Raw genomic sequence first — 15,392 nt, 5'->3', positions numbered from 1 at the left:
TGATTTAACCCTTTCAGAACATAATTAACCTGGGATTGGTGGCAGTATACCATAAATGACCTCATCCATCATTTTATCACGTGCGTCACTGCGGCGGCACAATCCTTGGCTGAAATGCCTGTTATATTTGCCATTATTGCCACTGTTGCATTGCTCCCTCCCTTGGTAGACGGCTGCCTAAGCCATTTCACATTTGAATTTGTTGGATAATAAATTATTCAGTGATTTAATTCCAGAGGAAAAGCGGCAAATATATCTAAGGACAAGCAAACTCACCCTGACAAGCCATGGGTGCCATTACCACTCTGATTTGTTTCTAAATTACATCCAATAGGATTCTCATTAATCTTCTCGCATTTCAGAAGGCTTCAGGGATCGTGACGACTTTTTTTTTTTCCTTAAAAATAGATTCTGTTATCTGTACTACGAGAATCCTGCAGAAACCTGTGAGGTTATTTCTGGAGACTCTTCTCTGTGGGATAAAGGTAAACAGTAGTTTGTTGAAATCACAATGCTTTCATGAGCTCTTTCTCTCTCCGGCAAAAAAAAGGAGTGGATTTGGACAAAGAGCTTCAAAGAAATATCATCTCGCTTATTGAATTCTAAAAGCACGCCGTCAAAGGCAGAGTCCTGGCAGAGCCCCGCTCGCTCACGCTGCCAATACCCAGACAATGATAATTGCTTGTCATATTTCATAATTATGATGGAAAATACAAATTCCATATTAAAACGCTTTTTTTTGTTACAAAAGAAAAATCATTATATTTAAGCCGAGTTGATTCATTTTTATCTCCACGCACTCGGCGGTGCGTTCGCTGTCTCGATTCCTTACAGCCCCAAGAGTTCCGCCTGAAACCTGAGCATCTTCAAGTCAAGCAAATGAAATGAGTTTGTCATTTAAAGGTCTTCCACACAAACATGGCATATCATCTACTTCAGGATCACCGCTCGCAAACTGCTGAAGAGGACAAAAGGAGAGTACGTCGCACTGATGTGATCCAGTTTACAGATTGGGACTAAAGAGCACTGTAGTGTCTTTTTTTATATACAGCACCAAATCATAAGAAAAGTTACCTCAGGGCACTTTTCATAAAGACCACACTCTTTACACTATTATTTACTGACAGCAACTGCAACCGTGAGTAAGCACTTGGCGGCAGTAGTGAGATCATAAATCAATAAGACCGTCCGTACTTGTACAACAGGCAATTTTCTCTGCGTCACCTTGCTTTTGTCTTCTTCTCACCTTCACGCCGTGCAGTGCAATAAAGGCTAATATTGAAGTTTTTGAGATACTACAAATACCCCTTTCCTGCAGGACTGGCGTAGGCCAAAGTCTGGCGGTTGACTCACAAAACTCAAAATGTTGCTCATCTGCATCGGGATGTTTATCAGCACTCTGAGAGCTTTGGTTGTTGTGTATGTGGGAGAGTGACAAATCAGGTGCCTGTACAAGTCATAGCCTCATTTTGGAGGCATCACATACTGATTGTATCTGTAGAGAAGATTCACTACCTTTTTTTTACTGTGTGAGACGAAGGACACGCTGAGGAGACACGCTCTCGCTCTGCAGTCAGAGCACAGCTTTTCTGTACAGTATTAACAGGCTTGAATTTAGTGGAAACCAACTACTTTTTTTTTACTATAAACCAGTTACATAAGCGCATGCATAGAATGAGTACTGGACAGTTAATTTTCAAGTTGCTGTTGCCATTGCCCTGATCATCAATCTTTAATTTAATCCGTGCCTGAAAGTAATTGTCTCCTCAAATGACCCATTGCCAGTCACTTTTACAGTTTACTGCACGGTGGCCACAGTGATGTCCAGCTCTTCTTGCCGGAGCTAACACAACACTTATTTATCACTCTGGTCTATACTGAAAACCACTGAGCTCTTTGCTCGGGTTTTGCATTAATATTTTACTTTCACAACACTAAAATGGTTATTTCGGCTTTGAGACTGGTCCATCTTTCTGGATCCTCTATAACATCGGTTGTCTCTGATGCAATTTTAAGACCCCGGGGATTTTGGCAGGACCTTCTCTGTGTTGGTATAAATGCCAATTGTAAAATGTTTATATGCCATTTTAAAGTATCAAAGAGGAACAAATCAAAACAACGGCCCAAATTATTTAAATCTGACCAAATCTGACCCACAACACACCCACAAAGACCATGTCACACATCAGCGACATCTGTGACAAATAAATATTCAGTAACTTCAAAAAACAGTGAACACCCAAGAAGGACACTGGTGACATCTGAGTTATAGGAAAGTATTTAAGAGCGAATGTGTTTACTCAGTCATATAGATGTGACCTGACAGCAGCTTATTAATATTTCAACTTCCCTGGGGGTATGCAAATACACCTTGTCCTCTGCAAAGTGCTACCGAAGACCTTGCTGGTTGAGATCCAAATCACAATAACTTATCTTCAAACTCCGGCAAGATGTGTGCGTGTGTGTGCGTGTGTGTTAGGTGTGAGGGCAGGAGAAAGAGAGGGACGAGGGGCTCTTGCTTTTTTTCGCCAGGAAAAGAAAGAGCTGAGCATAGAGGCATATAATCTGAATTCAAAAGCAATCATTTTTGTTCTCAGCTCATAAAGCCTTCCACTGTTGATGGGTAAGGCAGTAAAAATCAGGGGGGGTGAAGGTAAAGAATGGATCTAGAGGGTCCATAACGATGCTAACGCACAGCAGAAGCAGCAGGGCTCGTACAGGAGTTGACCTGCAGTGAGTGATACCTAAAATTGGAAGGAAAAGGCAAGATAATGGTTCATAAAGTGACTGGAATTACAGCGTACTAGTCACTGGTCACCAGATATATGGTCCAGATATCGTATAGTATAACAGCCAGAAAACAAAGTGTCTTTGTAAGGCACTAATGTCCCAGCAAAGCTGATCTCTGGCCTGTTTGGATGTTGGATTACTTCATTTTAATAAACTGTGCCATGGTTATTAGCCTATGAATTGCTGATTCCTGGCTGACCTTTACAACCAAATTGAAATCCAACCTTAAACTGAGATGTTACATTTATTAGAATGAAATTGACGGACATGATAAAGAGAGACAAACAACCAAAACACCTGATGCCTGGCCACAACTGAGATAATGAATATGTTGTTCTGTGGTTTGCACCGTTGCATCATGGCGAGGGATGTATATTTAAGTACAGGTGTCCTCTGTGTGCACAAGATTCAATTAAAAGCCAAAAGACACACAGGTAAGGTTAATTAGCAACCATAGATTGCAGATTGTTGTGAATGTAAATAAACAACAATGGCTGTTTTGGGTGTATCCTCATCTCGCCAAAGGTCAGCAAGGACTGGCTCGTGCTCTTTGCAAGCGTCAAGGATGAGTTCTATTTAGCATAGTTAACGGTGATATATGTAAAATATGTTCAACAGTGACCTTTAGCATTGACAAGGGTTCCTGCAATAAGGCACAAGTTGTCCAACAAAGTAGACGCAAGAGCACACAGTTCGCTCTAAACCACAACAGAGCATGTGTTAAACAGAGGTCTGTCTTTCTGCTGACGATCGCACAAACATGTGCAGCTATACCTGGGATTATGACAGAGTCTGTCTGCGAGGACACTAAAAACTTCATCGCTGTTTTGACAGCTCACAGACAAAAAAAAATATTCCTCACTCTCCATTGGCGGTGGGAGAGGGAAGGAGCAGGGGAGAAAATGAAATATATGTCAGGCTAATGTCATCTCAATCACACAGAAAATAAAGTAAAACCAGCAGCATGGGACCACTGTAGATGTCCTAAAGATGAATAGAGGGTTGTCCTTGAGGATAGAGATCCAGTTTACAAGAAAGAAGGATGAAAAGTGGCTGCCCAAGAGGGAAGCATATCAAATCTCCAATATAAATATGCTAATTATTAAAGTAAGTTTTTCCCTGAGAGAAATTAACACTAACATTTAAACATTGATCTTTGAAAACTTGGGTTTGAATCAGCGCTGGATCAATGTTTTTGAGCATGTTAAAGCCAGCGAATTTACATTTTCCAGAAAAGGAAAAGGAAGAAAATGAAGCATTACAGTATTCCTTGCACTAGTCAGCAGCACTAAGATCATCAATACTGGTGATTTTTTAATAAATGTCTGAGCATACTATGTTTGCATTGGATTGGAAAGTTAATGTAGGGATAAAAAAATGACTAAGTCTATACAAGAGAGAAAATATGGGACAATTTCTCAAGACACTGCATATCAACAACTAATGAAGCATGAAAATGAAGCTTGAAAGACTGTGTTACGACCGTGTACTGGTAAGATGTGTGAGATAAAAAGGGAAGCAGCTTAAAGATGTAATATGTAACATTTCTGCATAAAAAAATCTAAAAATAAAATCAAGAAGACTAATGTTCTATATGTTTGGAATAGAGTAATTACATTAGGCTTAAGTACCATTCTTACTTAGATACTTAAGATGTTGTTCTATACCTAACCACCGTCTGACCTATTTCTATTCATCTCTATTACGGTAAGAAAAGGAACATCTGTCTGTCTGTGTGTCCGTCTGCAACAGTTTGTGATACTTTGATGTGTCACTGTTCCTTGCCAGTGACGCTGAGTCAGAGTCTGAGACGCTCGGCTCACGAGTGACGCTGCACGCGTTTGATTTTTGCGATTACACGTGACAGATAATGAAAGGAGCATGTCGTCACTCGTCTGTCTGTCTGTCTGTCCATCTGTTACTCTCATAATTGTCCAACAGTTTGCTTAACAGGCTTTCAACTTGGCAGGTGACTTAGACTAACTAAGGGCAGTATGTTTTGGGTTTTTCTTGTACCTTTATAAATCCCCTGGGCTAAAGGCAGGGAAGGAATCCTCCATTCCTTCCCTGCCTTTAGCCCATCCTCTACTAGAAACCTCCCCAGAATTAGGAGCAGTGGGTAGCAATGGTTGGGTACCTTGCTCAGGGCTGCCCTATATATCGGTAAACAATCCATTTCCAAATGCCAATAGAAAGAGTATACACATGTGACGCCGAGTCAGTCGAAGCCTAAGATGCTGCACTTGTCACTTTAACTGCACTCAAGTGTGTGTGTGTGAGAGAAGGTCCACTTGTGCCAATGTCAGTCCCTCTAAGCCCCTGGAGAGACTGTGTGCCCTCCTTAAGCCCTTCAGTGGTGTCTCTAGCCTTGCTCAACATGGAGCTTACACACTGCCACAACAATCCCCTTTTGTCTCTGACTTTCAGACTTTTTGGCAAAATGATCGCACCATGAAACTTTGGCTGCATGTGAATGAGATGAAAACAGGGAATGAGCCACAACTCCCAGGCTAAATAAATTGAGATTTACGACACTATAAAATTTTAGAATTATATCATTAGGAACCTTAAAGCTGCAGTGTGTAACTTCTGTTGCCAAAACACTGCTAGCGTCACTGGCCGCAGACTTAAGCCATGCCTCAGGTGAGTCGGAACGGTTGTGATTTCTCTTCGTCACCTCAGACACAAAAATAAAACATAATATTGAGGGACAAAAAGAGCTGTCTGGCAATGGTTTGAATGTAACAGACATACTTTTCTAAGATAATCAGAATTTCTATGACAGGTTTGATTTCAGCAAAGCCTTTTTCAATTTTACTGTGTTGATTAGGTCTCAAATGACTCCCTGAACTTTCTGATTGTTAAGCTTTATTGCTTTCCACTTTAATGAAATCACATTTCACACACATTTTTGATGGGGATGAGATAGTGATAGTGACTTTGTGCTAAAGATTACTTTCTTTTCTTTTTGCAAGTTCTAATTATGCAAGGTGCTAATGTGACAGTATTACATATGGAAGCTCCGCAAACTGGCACATTTACCACAAAATGCATGTCTATGAAATGAACACACATTAACACAAAGCTCTTTGATATATAGCACACTGGATTTCAGGGAGAAAGATTTGTAAATGAAGTGATTAAATTTAACTGTGAGAACTACAGCAGAACATAATGTATTTTGCACTTCCTTTCAGTAATGTTCCGTCTTTAATGTCAACTGCCAAAGACGAGATGCTGCTGATCTTCTACTATGGGGAGAGGACAATTTTAAGTGTGTCACTAGGCTCCACCTCCAGTGATCACACTGGATCACCATCAGCCAGTCAGGGTCTTCACAAAGATCTGCATTCCTCCTCTTAAGCGGAGCACAAGATGGAGGGTTGACTCCTTCTGGATGTTGTAGTCGGACAGGGTGCGGCCATCTTCCAACTGCTTGCCGGCAAAGATGAGTCGCTGCTGGTCTGGAGGGATGCCTTCCTTATCCTGGATTTTAGCCTTGATGTTTTCAATGGTGTCACTAGACTCCACCTCCAATGTGATGGTCTTGCCAGTCAGAGTCTTCACAAAGATCTGCATTCCTCCTCTTAAGCGAAGCACAAGATGGAGGGTTGACTCCTTCTGGATGTTGTAGTCGGACAGGGTGCGGCCATCTTCCAGCTGCTTGCCGGCAAAGATGAGTCGTTGCTGGTCTGGAGGGATGCCTTCTTTATCCTGGATTTTGGCTTTCACGTTGTCAATGGTGTCACTGGGCTCTACCTCCAGAGTGATGGTCTTTCCAGTCAGGGTTTTCACAAAGATCTGCATTCCTCCTCTTAAGCGGAGCACAAGATGGAGGGTTGACTCCTTCTGGATGTTGTAGTCGGACAGGGTGCGGCCATCTTCCAACTGCTTGCCGGCAAAGATGAGTCGCTGCTGGTCTGGAGGGATGCCTTCCTTATCCTGGATTTTAGCCTTGATGTTTTCAATGGTGTCACTAGACTCCACCTCCAATGTGATGGTCTTGCCAGTCAGAGTCTTCACAAAGATCTGCATTCCTCCTCTTAAGCGAAGCACAAGATGGAGGGTTGACTCCTTCTGGATGTTGTAGTCGGACAGGGTGCGGCCATCTTCCAGCTGCTTGCCGGCAAAAATGAGTCGTTGCTGGTCTGGAGGGATGCCTTCTTTATCCTGGATTTTGGCTTTCACGTTGTCAATGGTGTCACTGGGCTCTACCTCCAGAGTGATGGTCTTTCCAGTCAGGGTTTTCACAAAGATCTGCATTCCTCCTCTTAATCGGAGCACAAGATGGAGGGTTGACTCCTTCTGGATGTTGTAGTCGGACAGGGTGCGACCATCTTCTAGTTGTTTGCCGGCAAAGATGAGACGCTGCTGGTCTGGAGGGATGCCTTCCTTATCTTGGATTTTGGCCTTGATGTTTTCAATGGTGTCACTGGACTCCACCTCCAATGTGATAGTCTTTCCAGTCAGGGTCTTCACAAAGATCTGCATTCCTCCTCTTAAGCGGAGCACAAGATGGAGGGTTGACTCCTTCTGGATGTTGTAGTCGGACAGGGTGCGACCATCTTCTAGTTGCTTTCCAGCAAAGATGAGTCGCTGTTGGTCTGGAGGGATGCCTTCCTTATCCTGGATTTTGGCCTTGATATTTTCAACGGTGTCACTGGACTCTACTTCCAGGGTGATGGTCTTGCCAGTGAGGGTCTTCACAAAGATCTGCATTCCTCCTCTTAAGCGGAGCACAAGATGGAGGGTTGACTCCTTCTGGATGTTGTAGTCGGATAGTGTGCGGCCATCTTCCAGTTGCTTGCCAGCAAAGATGAGACGTTGTTGGTCTGGAGGGATGCCTTCCTTATCCTGGATTTTGGCCTTGATGTTTTCAACGGTGTCACTGGACTCCACTTCTAGGGTGATGGTCTTGCCTGTGAGGGTCTTCACAAAGATCTGCATTCCTCCCCTCAAGCGGAGCACAAGATGGAGGGTTGACTCCTTCTGGATGTTGTAGTCGGACAGGGTTCGGCCATCTTCCAGTTGCTTGCCGGCAAATATGAGACGCTGCTGGTCTGGAGGGATGCCTTCCTTATCCTGGATTTTTGCCTTGACATTCTCAGTGGTGTCAGTGGGCTCCACCTCAAGGGTAACTGATTTGCCAGTCAGGGTTTTCACAAAGATCTGCATCTTGAGTAAGCAAATTGCTCCCAAAAGATATCGGTTCTTCAAATGGTGTTTGAGAGTCAGCAATAATGTAAATTAGGGGAGATGTTTGTATCACAACCTTACAAACCCTATACTACCACCTATCCTTTGATCCCCCTTTGATGTGCTACCAACCAAATTGTGTCACTTTTTCTTTGATGTCACTTTGATGAGGTCATGAACTCAACAGCAATAAGGACACAGTGTCTTATCTCAGCCTTCCATGATTCCATTATGAACTAGAATTCTTTCAAATAAGTAATAACATTAAACCAAAAATCATGTTAACTAGGTTATTAGATTCTTCTTTTGATCCCCCCTTTCGACACAGTAGATCATCTGCTTCCATCCACCTTTCCCTTTCCATTGTGTCCTCTGTTATACCAACTGCCCTCATGTCCTCCATTCAAACATCCATGAACTTTCTCTGTGATTTCTCTTCCTGTTTTACCAAAGTAGAAATACCCTCACATTCTATTGATTTCAAGCAACAACATATATTATTATATTAGAGTTGTGTTGCATTGACAATAAAGCAGATGGAGAAAAGTACAAATATCCATGTGACCATGAGGTATTTTTGTTACCAACCCTTTTGATAAAGTAAAAAAGCTAGAATATGGCTTTCAAGCTATCATATTCTGGTGTTGGCCCATCCATCCTTCTTTATCCCTGCCTCTCAGGCTGCTTCCACTCTCCTCTCCTTTTTTTTTCCCTCCTCCCAGCTTCCTCCCCAGTCATTTGCTGCTTATTAGAGTCTCTTTGTCAACTTTGTCCCTAGTTCTCACCCAATTACAATCTAAATGAACCACAGGACTGCTTAGCTTGCTTTGCCTCGTCACATTGTTTAATTTGGGATGGTAACAAACTCTGATTAGGCCTCCGCAAAGGTTCATAAATTAAGCACTCAAGGCCAAATTAATCACCACTCCCTGGGAAGATAAATGGGCAATATTAATTTTTTCATATAGATCCTACTGACAACAACAATGCACTGTGAAAGGCATATTCAATGGACATTTTCCACAGTGTGACTTTTTCAGCAGGGGTGGTTCCAGCGTCGCCAACCAGTGAAATGTAATTAAATGCAAATTCCTGTCTGAGCTCTCTTAAAACCTTCATATGCAATGTTTGCAGTGTAGCAGTTTCCACTACCAGCATCTGCGGTCCAGAGGTAAAACTGGGGCAGTTTGATTAATGTGATCCTCTCAATGTGAGGAGTGTAGATGGCACAATAAAAGGGTTTTTCACAGAGAAGGGGGATGAGTGAAAAGGGAGTGAACTTAAGGGATGAGGGGGAAAATAGTTGCAATGACTCGGTAAAGCAAACGATAAAGACAGAGCAGCGAGAATGGACCAGAAGAGCTACACTGATCATCATCAAAAGGAGAGCAAATCAAGAAAATGAAATGAAATTGCCTGATTTTGACAGAGCATGTATGTAGTTTAGCATACAAACAGACAGCAAGATAATTAGTCTCAAGAGGAAAATCTGCATATTGAGTGGAAAGAAGCTCATGATATTAAAAGCAAGCTGTCCTCAAATGACAGGCCGGGCAAATAACAGGTCTGTCAGCTGGCGAAGATATTCACCCTTTCCCTCAATTTAGCACTTCATTGCTTTTATCCCAAGTCGTTTTTGATGTGAAAGTGTGGCAATAGCTATACGGCACAGGAGGAATCCTGGAGAGCTATCATTGCATTGGTTTGAAAAAAATTAAACCAACCACACACGGTTGTGATGCTCAAGCTTCATGATATACTTTTTTTTTATATAATTTGATATTGATATAAATCAAAATGTAAATGACATCAATATTTCTGTCAAGTTTAAAGGTTCCCCTTTAATCTGAAGATAGGAAAAGGTTATTTTGGTTTAAATATTGCTTGTTTGTGCACAAGTTGAACATGACAACTACAGCACATGTGGTATCATGAAGCACGAAGTGAACTAGCATGGTGTTGAAAAAAGAATGATTCCTTTGAGAGCAATCATGGGCCTCTAGAGACACTTCATTCCAATTACTGTTGTCCAGTGCATCTTAATTTGATTGATCTCATAATAATTCATAACATCCCAAGTTTATTTTGTTCATTACATGCCTTTTGAGGCTATGGCACTTTTTAGTAGAAGTGGATGAAGCTTAAAACCAACTGGTCTCACATGACCGGAGATCTCGCACAAACATGGATGTGAGAGACTTTGTGAAGTGGTTGCAGAAAATGCAAAAAACGCATAGACAACATGGAGCTACAATCATTTCAATAAAATTCAGCACAAACCCCACTGCAACAGGTTCAACATTAAATCCAAAAGGTCTAAACTGACGTTTCAGTGAACTCACAAACTCACATCTTTACGTAGGTCTGAAGTCAGAATTGCCCTAATGTGAGAGAGCTGAAGAGAAAAGATGGATAGGATTACTTCTAATTCTTCTAATCTAAAAACACTGACACTTATGGTGGATGTTTTTCACACTGGAGACAATAAAAAAACACATGCTTCTGCAATTCTGCAACCATAGACTATGCTGTAAAATTAGTGAATGCAATGCATGTTTCATTTATATTCATATCACTTATCCCTGATGAATTTACAGTGATGAAATAACTAAAAATGTACTTTCTTAATACATTCGTATTCAAATTAATGTCTGAGCACAAGCATATTAGCATGTGGGTACCAGTATACTGTCTGTGTCTGTGTCTGTAAGGAGATATGAATCTGATCATCACAAGTTCTCTGCACCGAATATCTTTGTTATGATCTGGAGCAAGTGGAGATGAAATGACTCATTATTCCTGTATATTATAGTCTTTAAATATAAATTCTAATAACGTACTTAAACATTTCTGTTATATTAAACACTTAAATACCCTCGCGACTCCATTATTGACTTTTCCAGTTGAGCCTATTTCTGAATAGTTTAATCTCTTCAGGGCAAAATCCTGACTGCAACTGATGATGCAGCCGAGGAAACTCAGTAGATACAGAAACGCCACGACAACATAAACAAGGTCGAATGAAAACCTCTGCACCAACACACCAGCCACCAAACCACAGCCACAATATTACAAAAAAGTGGTGCTGTCAATATTAATTAACCGTTTTTATGCAATAATCGTCTGTGAATTCACACACAGTGTGTGTCGGAGATTCTTGCATAAAGACAGTGACTGCAAATGTTTTTTTTTCCCCTCCTCCTCCCTTACTTTTTACTTTCCATCTCTTAAAAGCAGCTGATTACTGCTGTGTGGCATATGCACCGAGAAAAAGACCTGCAATGCAAAGAGGAGAAATAAATAAATAAATAAAAGGTGCAGCTGCTGAGGAAATTATTTTTCTGGTTCTCTGCAGAATCACTCCGCCTGTATCATTTTAGACGGCTTGCATATGTTGGAACTGCCCAACCTTAATACACAGCCTTCATGGAACAGAGAAGGCAACTAAACTGCAACTCCTGCAAAGTGCAAATGCTGTTTCTTTTTTATTTGATTTGAAATCATTTGAAATTTCAATCAAGATACACTGGCAAAAAAAATATTTTACTTTATTAATATGAACTTAAAAACTGTTACAATCTGGACAAAAACGTGATGAATGGCAATAAACTATGGAACTTGGCAGCACCTACAGAAATGCTGACATGGCACAGGAACAGATAAAGGGAAGTAAAAACTGTTCCACTCCCTGAAAATCCACTGCCATGGAAGACTTTGCATCTGCTTTCGACTCGACACGCAAACTGGTATCTTTGTTTTCCTGAAGCTCAAGTTCATTCTGAGAGAGTTTTCTCAACCGCATAACCAGGCTGCCCGACTCCACAACACGAGTATCATCTAAAAACTGATAATCTCCAAGAAGTAGGATAGCAGTCATAAACCATCATGTTGTTCTAAAGAAGGAAGGCCCGGTAAACAACACTACCTTTTTTTTTTTCGTCCACCATATCAATGCTGGTGTACATTTTTTTTCCATGATGTGACACAGAGCCATCACAGAAAAACCTCATTATGTGTTTTCTAAGGATGAGGAAACTACATAAGCAATACAGTGCTCAAGGAAATATATATATATATATATATATATATATATATATATATATATATATATATACACATTTATATATGTATACACATAACAAAGAAAACAATATTATGTAGCGGATGGCGAATAATAAGCATGAAGGAAATAAATCCTCTGGGTCATGTTTAGGTGAGAAAGAAACCTGGCAAAAACAGAAAGAGATTTTTGCTGTGAAGATGAAGGCAACACATCATAATGGGCCCTAATGCTTTCAGAGGAAGTCACTTGTCAAATAGGACGCAGTGAGCCCTGGAAATACGGCTGTTACAGATACTTACACAGCGACTGTCACGCGGCACAATACAGACACATACACACAAAACAGCAGGCAAAAAACCCCCCCAAAAAACGGGGATGTTTAGTCAATAGACACAAGGACACATCACAATACTTGACAAAACATTGAGCGGTAACTCCAAAAACAGAGATTCATTTTAAGAAACAAACATTACTAGTTTCCAATTTCCCTGCAACACAATGTAAAACTAAATCTCCATTTATTAGTAACATCAAATTTAGTTTTGCCCTCACAGAGCAAAATATACTATATATATATATATATATATATATATATATATATATATATATATATATATATATATATATATATATATATATATATATATATATATGGTATAACTTGTTACTGCAACATCAAACTGCGACAACTGCTGATGCCACTTGGCAGAGAAGTATTGAAACGTTAGACTTTTAGACTGCTTTTTCCGAGATTGAACCCCGTAATGGAACTGGAATCTTCAGTGTGGTGATCGCGGCTCAGATGGCTCGACAGATGAGTCTTTAACGGCTGCATTAGGGGTCAAATATTCTGCTGCCATTCTACTAAAGTTAAAACAGCCACAAGGTGCTGTCCGCCTATAAGCGCGGGCAGCACCTTCAGTGGAGCAGAAGAAATCTGCCGAGTTACACAGCATTCAACAACAAGTTAGTAGCTCCTGGTCAGTGATGGGAATCAATCAAACACATGTACCGAAATCCTGTTTTTCTGGTATTTAGAATAAAGTTACACTTTGAAATCTATGGATTGCATGACGGTACTTTTCGGTTTCACGGGCAGGGATCTAAAGGACTCAGTGTCCATGCGTCCCCACACACTGTTCAAGTGCTGAGGAGTCAGCGATGATGTCATATTGTCTCTCCTCCTGGTCATTCATAAAGCGCTGAATCGATTACTCGATTATTAATCGCTTACTAAATTAGTCATCAACTATTTTGACAATCGATTGTTCAGTGTGAGTGTTTTCTAAATAATTAAAACCAGTTTCTGTAAATTTTTCTGCGTCTTAAATGTGAATATTGTCTGGTTTCTTTGCTCCATATAACTGAGAAATCATTCAAACTGGATCATTTTGGTGAGTGAACGGCTGGTCTAGTATACAAGAATACGTTACTCAGATTGAGCGACGTAATGGAACATGTTGCCAGTTACATTCTAAGGGCATCGCAGCATGGAAAATCACTTTGGGCAGAATGTTTTGGACTGATTTAGAGTATAGAAAATAAAGGATTGAACAATGTTCTCTGTGTGTGGACACAACGCTATCTGGGAATCCACAGGCGGGAAAAAAAGTGCCCGATTTAATTTGTACGGCATCAAGTGTCTGAGCAGTCACTGTAAAACTGTCCACGAGGCTCGAGCCAAACAAACAGCACTTCTTTCTGTCTGAGGTCTCCTGTCATCACTCCTGACAGGGGGGCTGACACCGGTTGACAGCCGAATAATTATTCTGCTGGATCAAATATATTGTTGAACTTATAGACGTGTTGTCACTGTGAATGAGCGGTTCAGGTGCTTATGTTGACTTAGGGGAGGAGAGCAGGGGGGAACCGAGTGTCGCAATATAAAAGTCCTCCTTTTTCATTTCTCAGGTTTGGTCAAAAGCAACTCAATAGCGGGGTTTTTATCCCGTCTGCTCCACAACTGAAATGCTTTCAAACTTTAAATCTAAAATGTTTCAGTGCAACTACACATGTGATTCTGAACTGACAGACACGATAGACCGCGTGGTTCATTTTCGAAGCCCATTTCAACTCAAATGACTTTGCAACAGCGTTTCCTCTGTGATAAGAAAGTCAAAGTGTGTGCCGCTGGAACCGCAGATGAAAAAGGAACGTCATGGAGAACAACACGGGCGTATTTTTGAAAAATGAAAAATGTTTGTTTTGAACACAGTAAGTGTACTCACATTGATCGATGTTCGCGTCCGCTTTCCCCCTCTCCTGCAAACAGAGAGCACACACAAAAGTGGTTATTACAGGCTCGGGAAAAGTGAGACGAATACAGCCTCTTCTGCAGCCCTTTTCGCAGGCCATTCGTTAGCGCTTCGCTTCCTCTTCTTCCTCCTCGGCGCTCGCCGAGACAAACGGCGGCGACAAAAACATCAACGGTGACCAGATGGTGAGAGAGTGTGAGAGAGAGAATATATGGAGGATGACAGAAAGGAAACAAGAAGACCTTTACAATGGCAGATCCCACAGTCGGTTCAATCACGCGGCTGGAAATAAACATGCCAACAGGATGCAGGTGTTGCTATATCGCGCTGGCGTATTTATCAGCGCGTTGACACGTTGAAACCATAAGAATAAACTGCAAATACTTGACCCTGAAACAAGTGTTTAGACGATAAAAAGGAGAACAATCATATCCGGCTGTGATTTACAGACACGGGAATATTAAAAACCAATTTCCAATCCCAATCATCCAATCAACATGACACACCTGTAAAATGTAAGAGGGGAATAAAGTTGCGCTTGCAGCATCAGCTCATCAGTGACAGGGGCAGATAAATAAATGTGAGGCTATATTTTGGCCCATTGTGCTACTAATGTGACACCTGTGATTCAGATGTTATGTGCCAGACAATGGGGAGAGGAAGGAAAGACACAGGATTTGAATGGAAAACGTCTGGTTTAAGCTTTGGATGCTATTTATTAAAGCCACGGTACAGTTTGGTTACAGTGAAGCCCTCAGTCAGGCTTGCATTTTATGGAATTCGATTTGTGTCAATATTTTCCACACTTTTTAAGCAAATAAATATCAATAAATATTGTATTTTATTGTTTGAAAATATGCTTGTTCTTTGCGCTGATTTCGGATTAGAATCAGCTGCCTGCTGATTGGCTACTGAGTTTTGCACCGACAGCTCATTGAACCCAAAGTCGTCTATAAAATAATTGTAAATTTCTAACGTTTGTCAGATTATAAACATTAGATACGTACAATTGTTATGTCGGACGTCGACGGGGAACGAGTTCCGGACGGACAGCGACTCCGAGCCCGTTCGGTTTGTTGCCGTTTGTC

At 41.1% G+C, this 15,392-nt stretch overlaps 2 protein-coding genes across 3 annotated transcripts in view; both read right to left on the bottom strand.

Moving 5' to 3' along the window:
• The window catches only part of fstl4 (follistatin-like 4), a 202,685-nt gene that overhangs the window by 144,341 nt on the left and 42,952 nt on the right, over positions 1–15,392 (bottom strand). For both annotated transcript variants that reach the window (XM_058627444.1, XM_058627443.1), the window contains exon 3: positions 14,278–14,311. In XM_058627444.1, coding sequence (XP_058483427.1) covers positions 14,278–14,311 — 34 coding nt within the window. The remainder of the gene's footprint in view (positions 1–14,277; positions 14,312–15,392) is intronic.
• On the bottom strand, positions 5,598–8,075 carry LOC131458380 (polyubiquitin). Its single transcript, XM_058627445.1, has one exon. It carries the CDS (start codon positions 7,963–7,965, stop codon positions 6,109–6,111), a length of 1,857 nt encoding a protein of 618 aa, XP_058483428.1. The 5' UTR covers positions 7,966–8,075; the 3' UTR covers positions 5,598–6,108.

Source organism: Solea solea, chromosome 4 (assembly GCF_958295425.1).
Source record: "Solea solea chromosome 4, fSolSol10.1, whole genome shotgun sequence".
Taxonomy (NCBI): Eukaryota; Metazoa; Chordata; class Actinopteri; order Pleuronectiformes; family Soleidae; genus Solea; species Solea solea.
The sequence above is the reverse complement of the archived record's forward strand: the minus strand, read 5'-3'. Positions and strand labels throughout refer to the sequence as shown.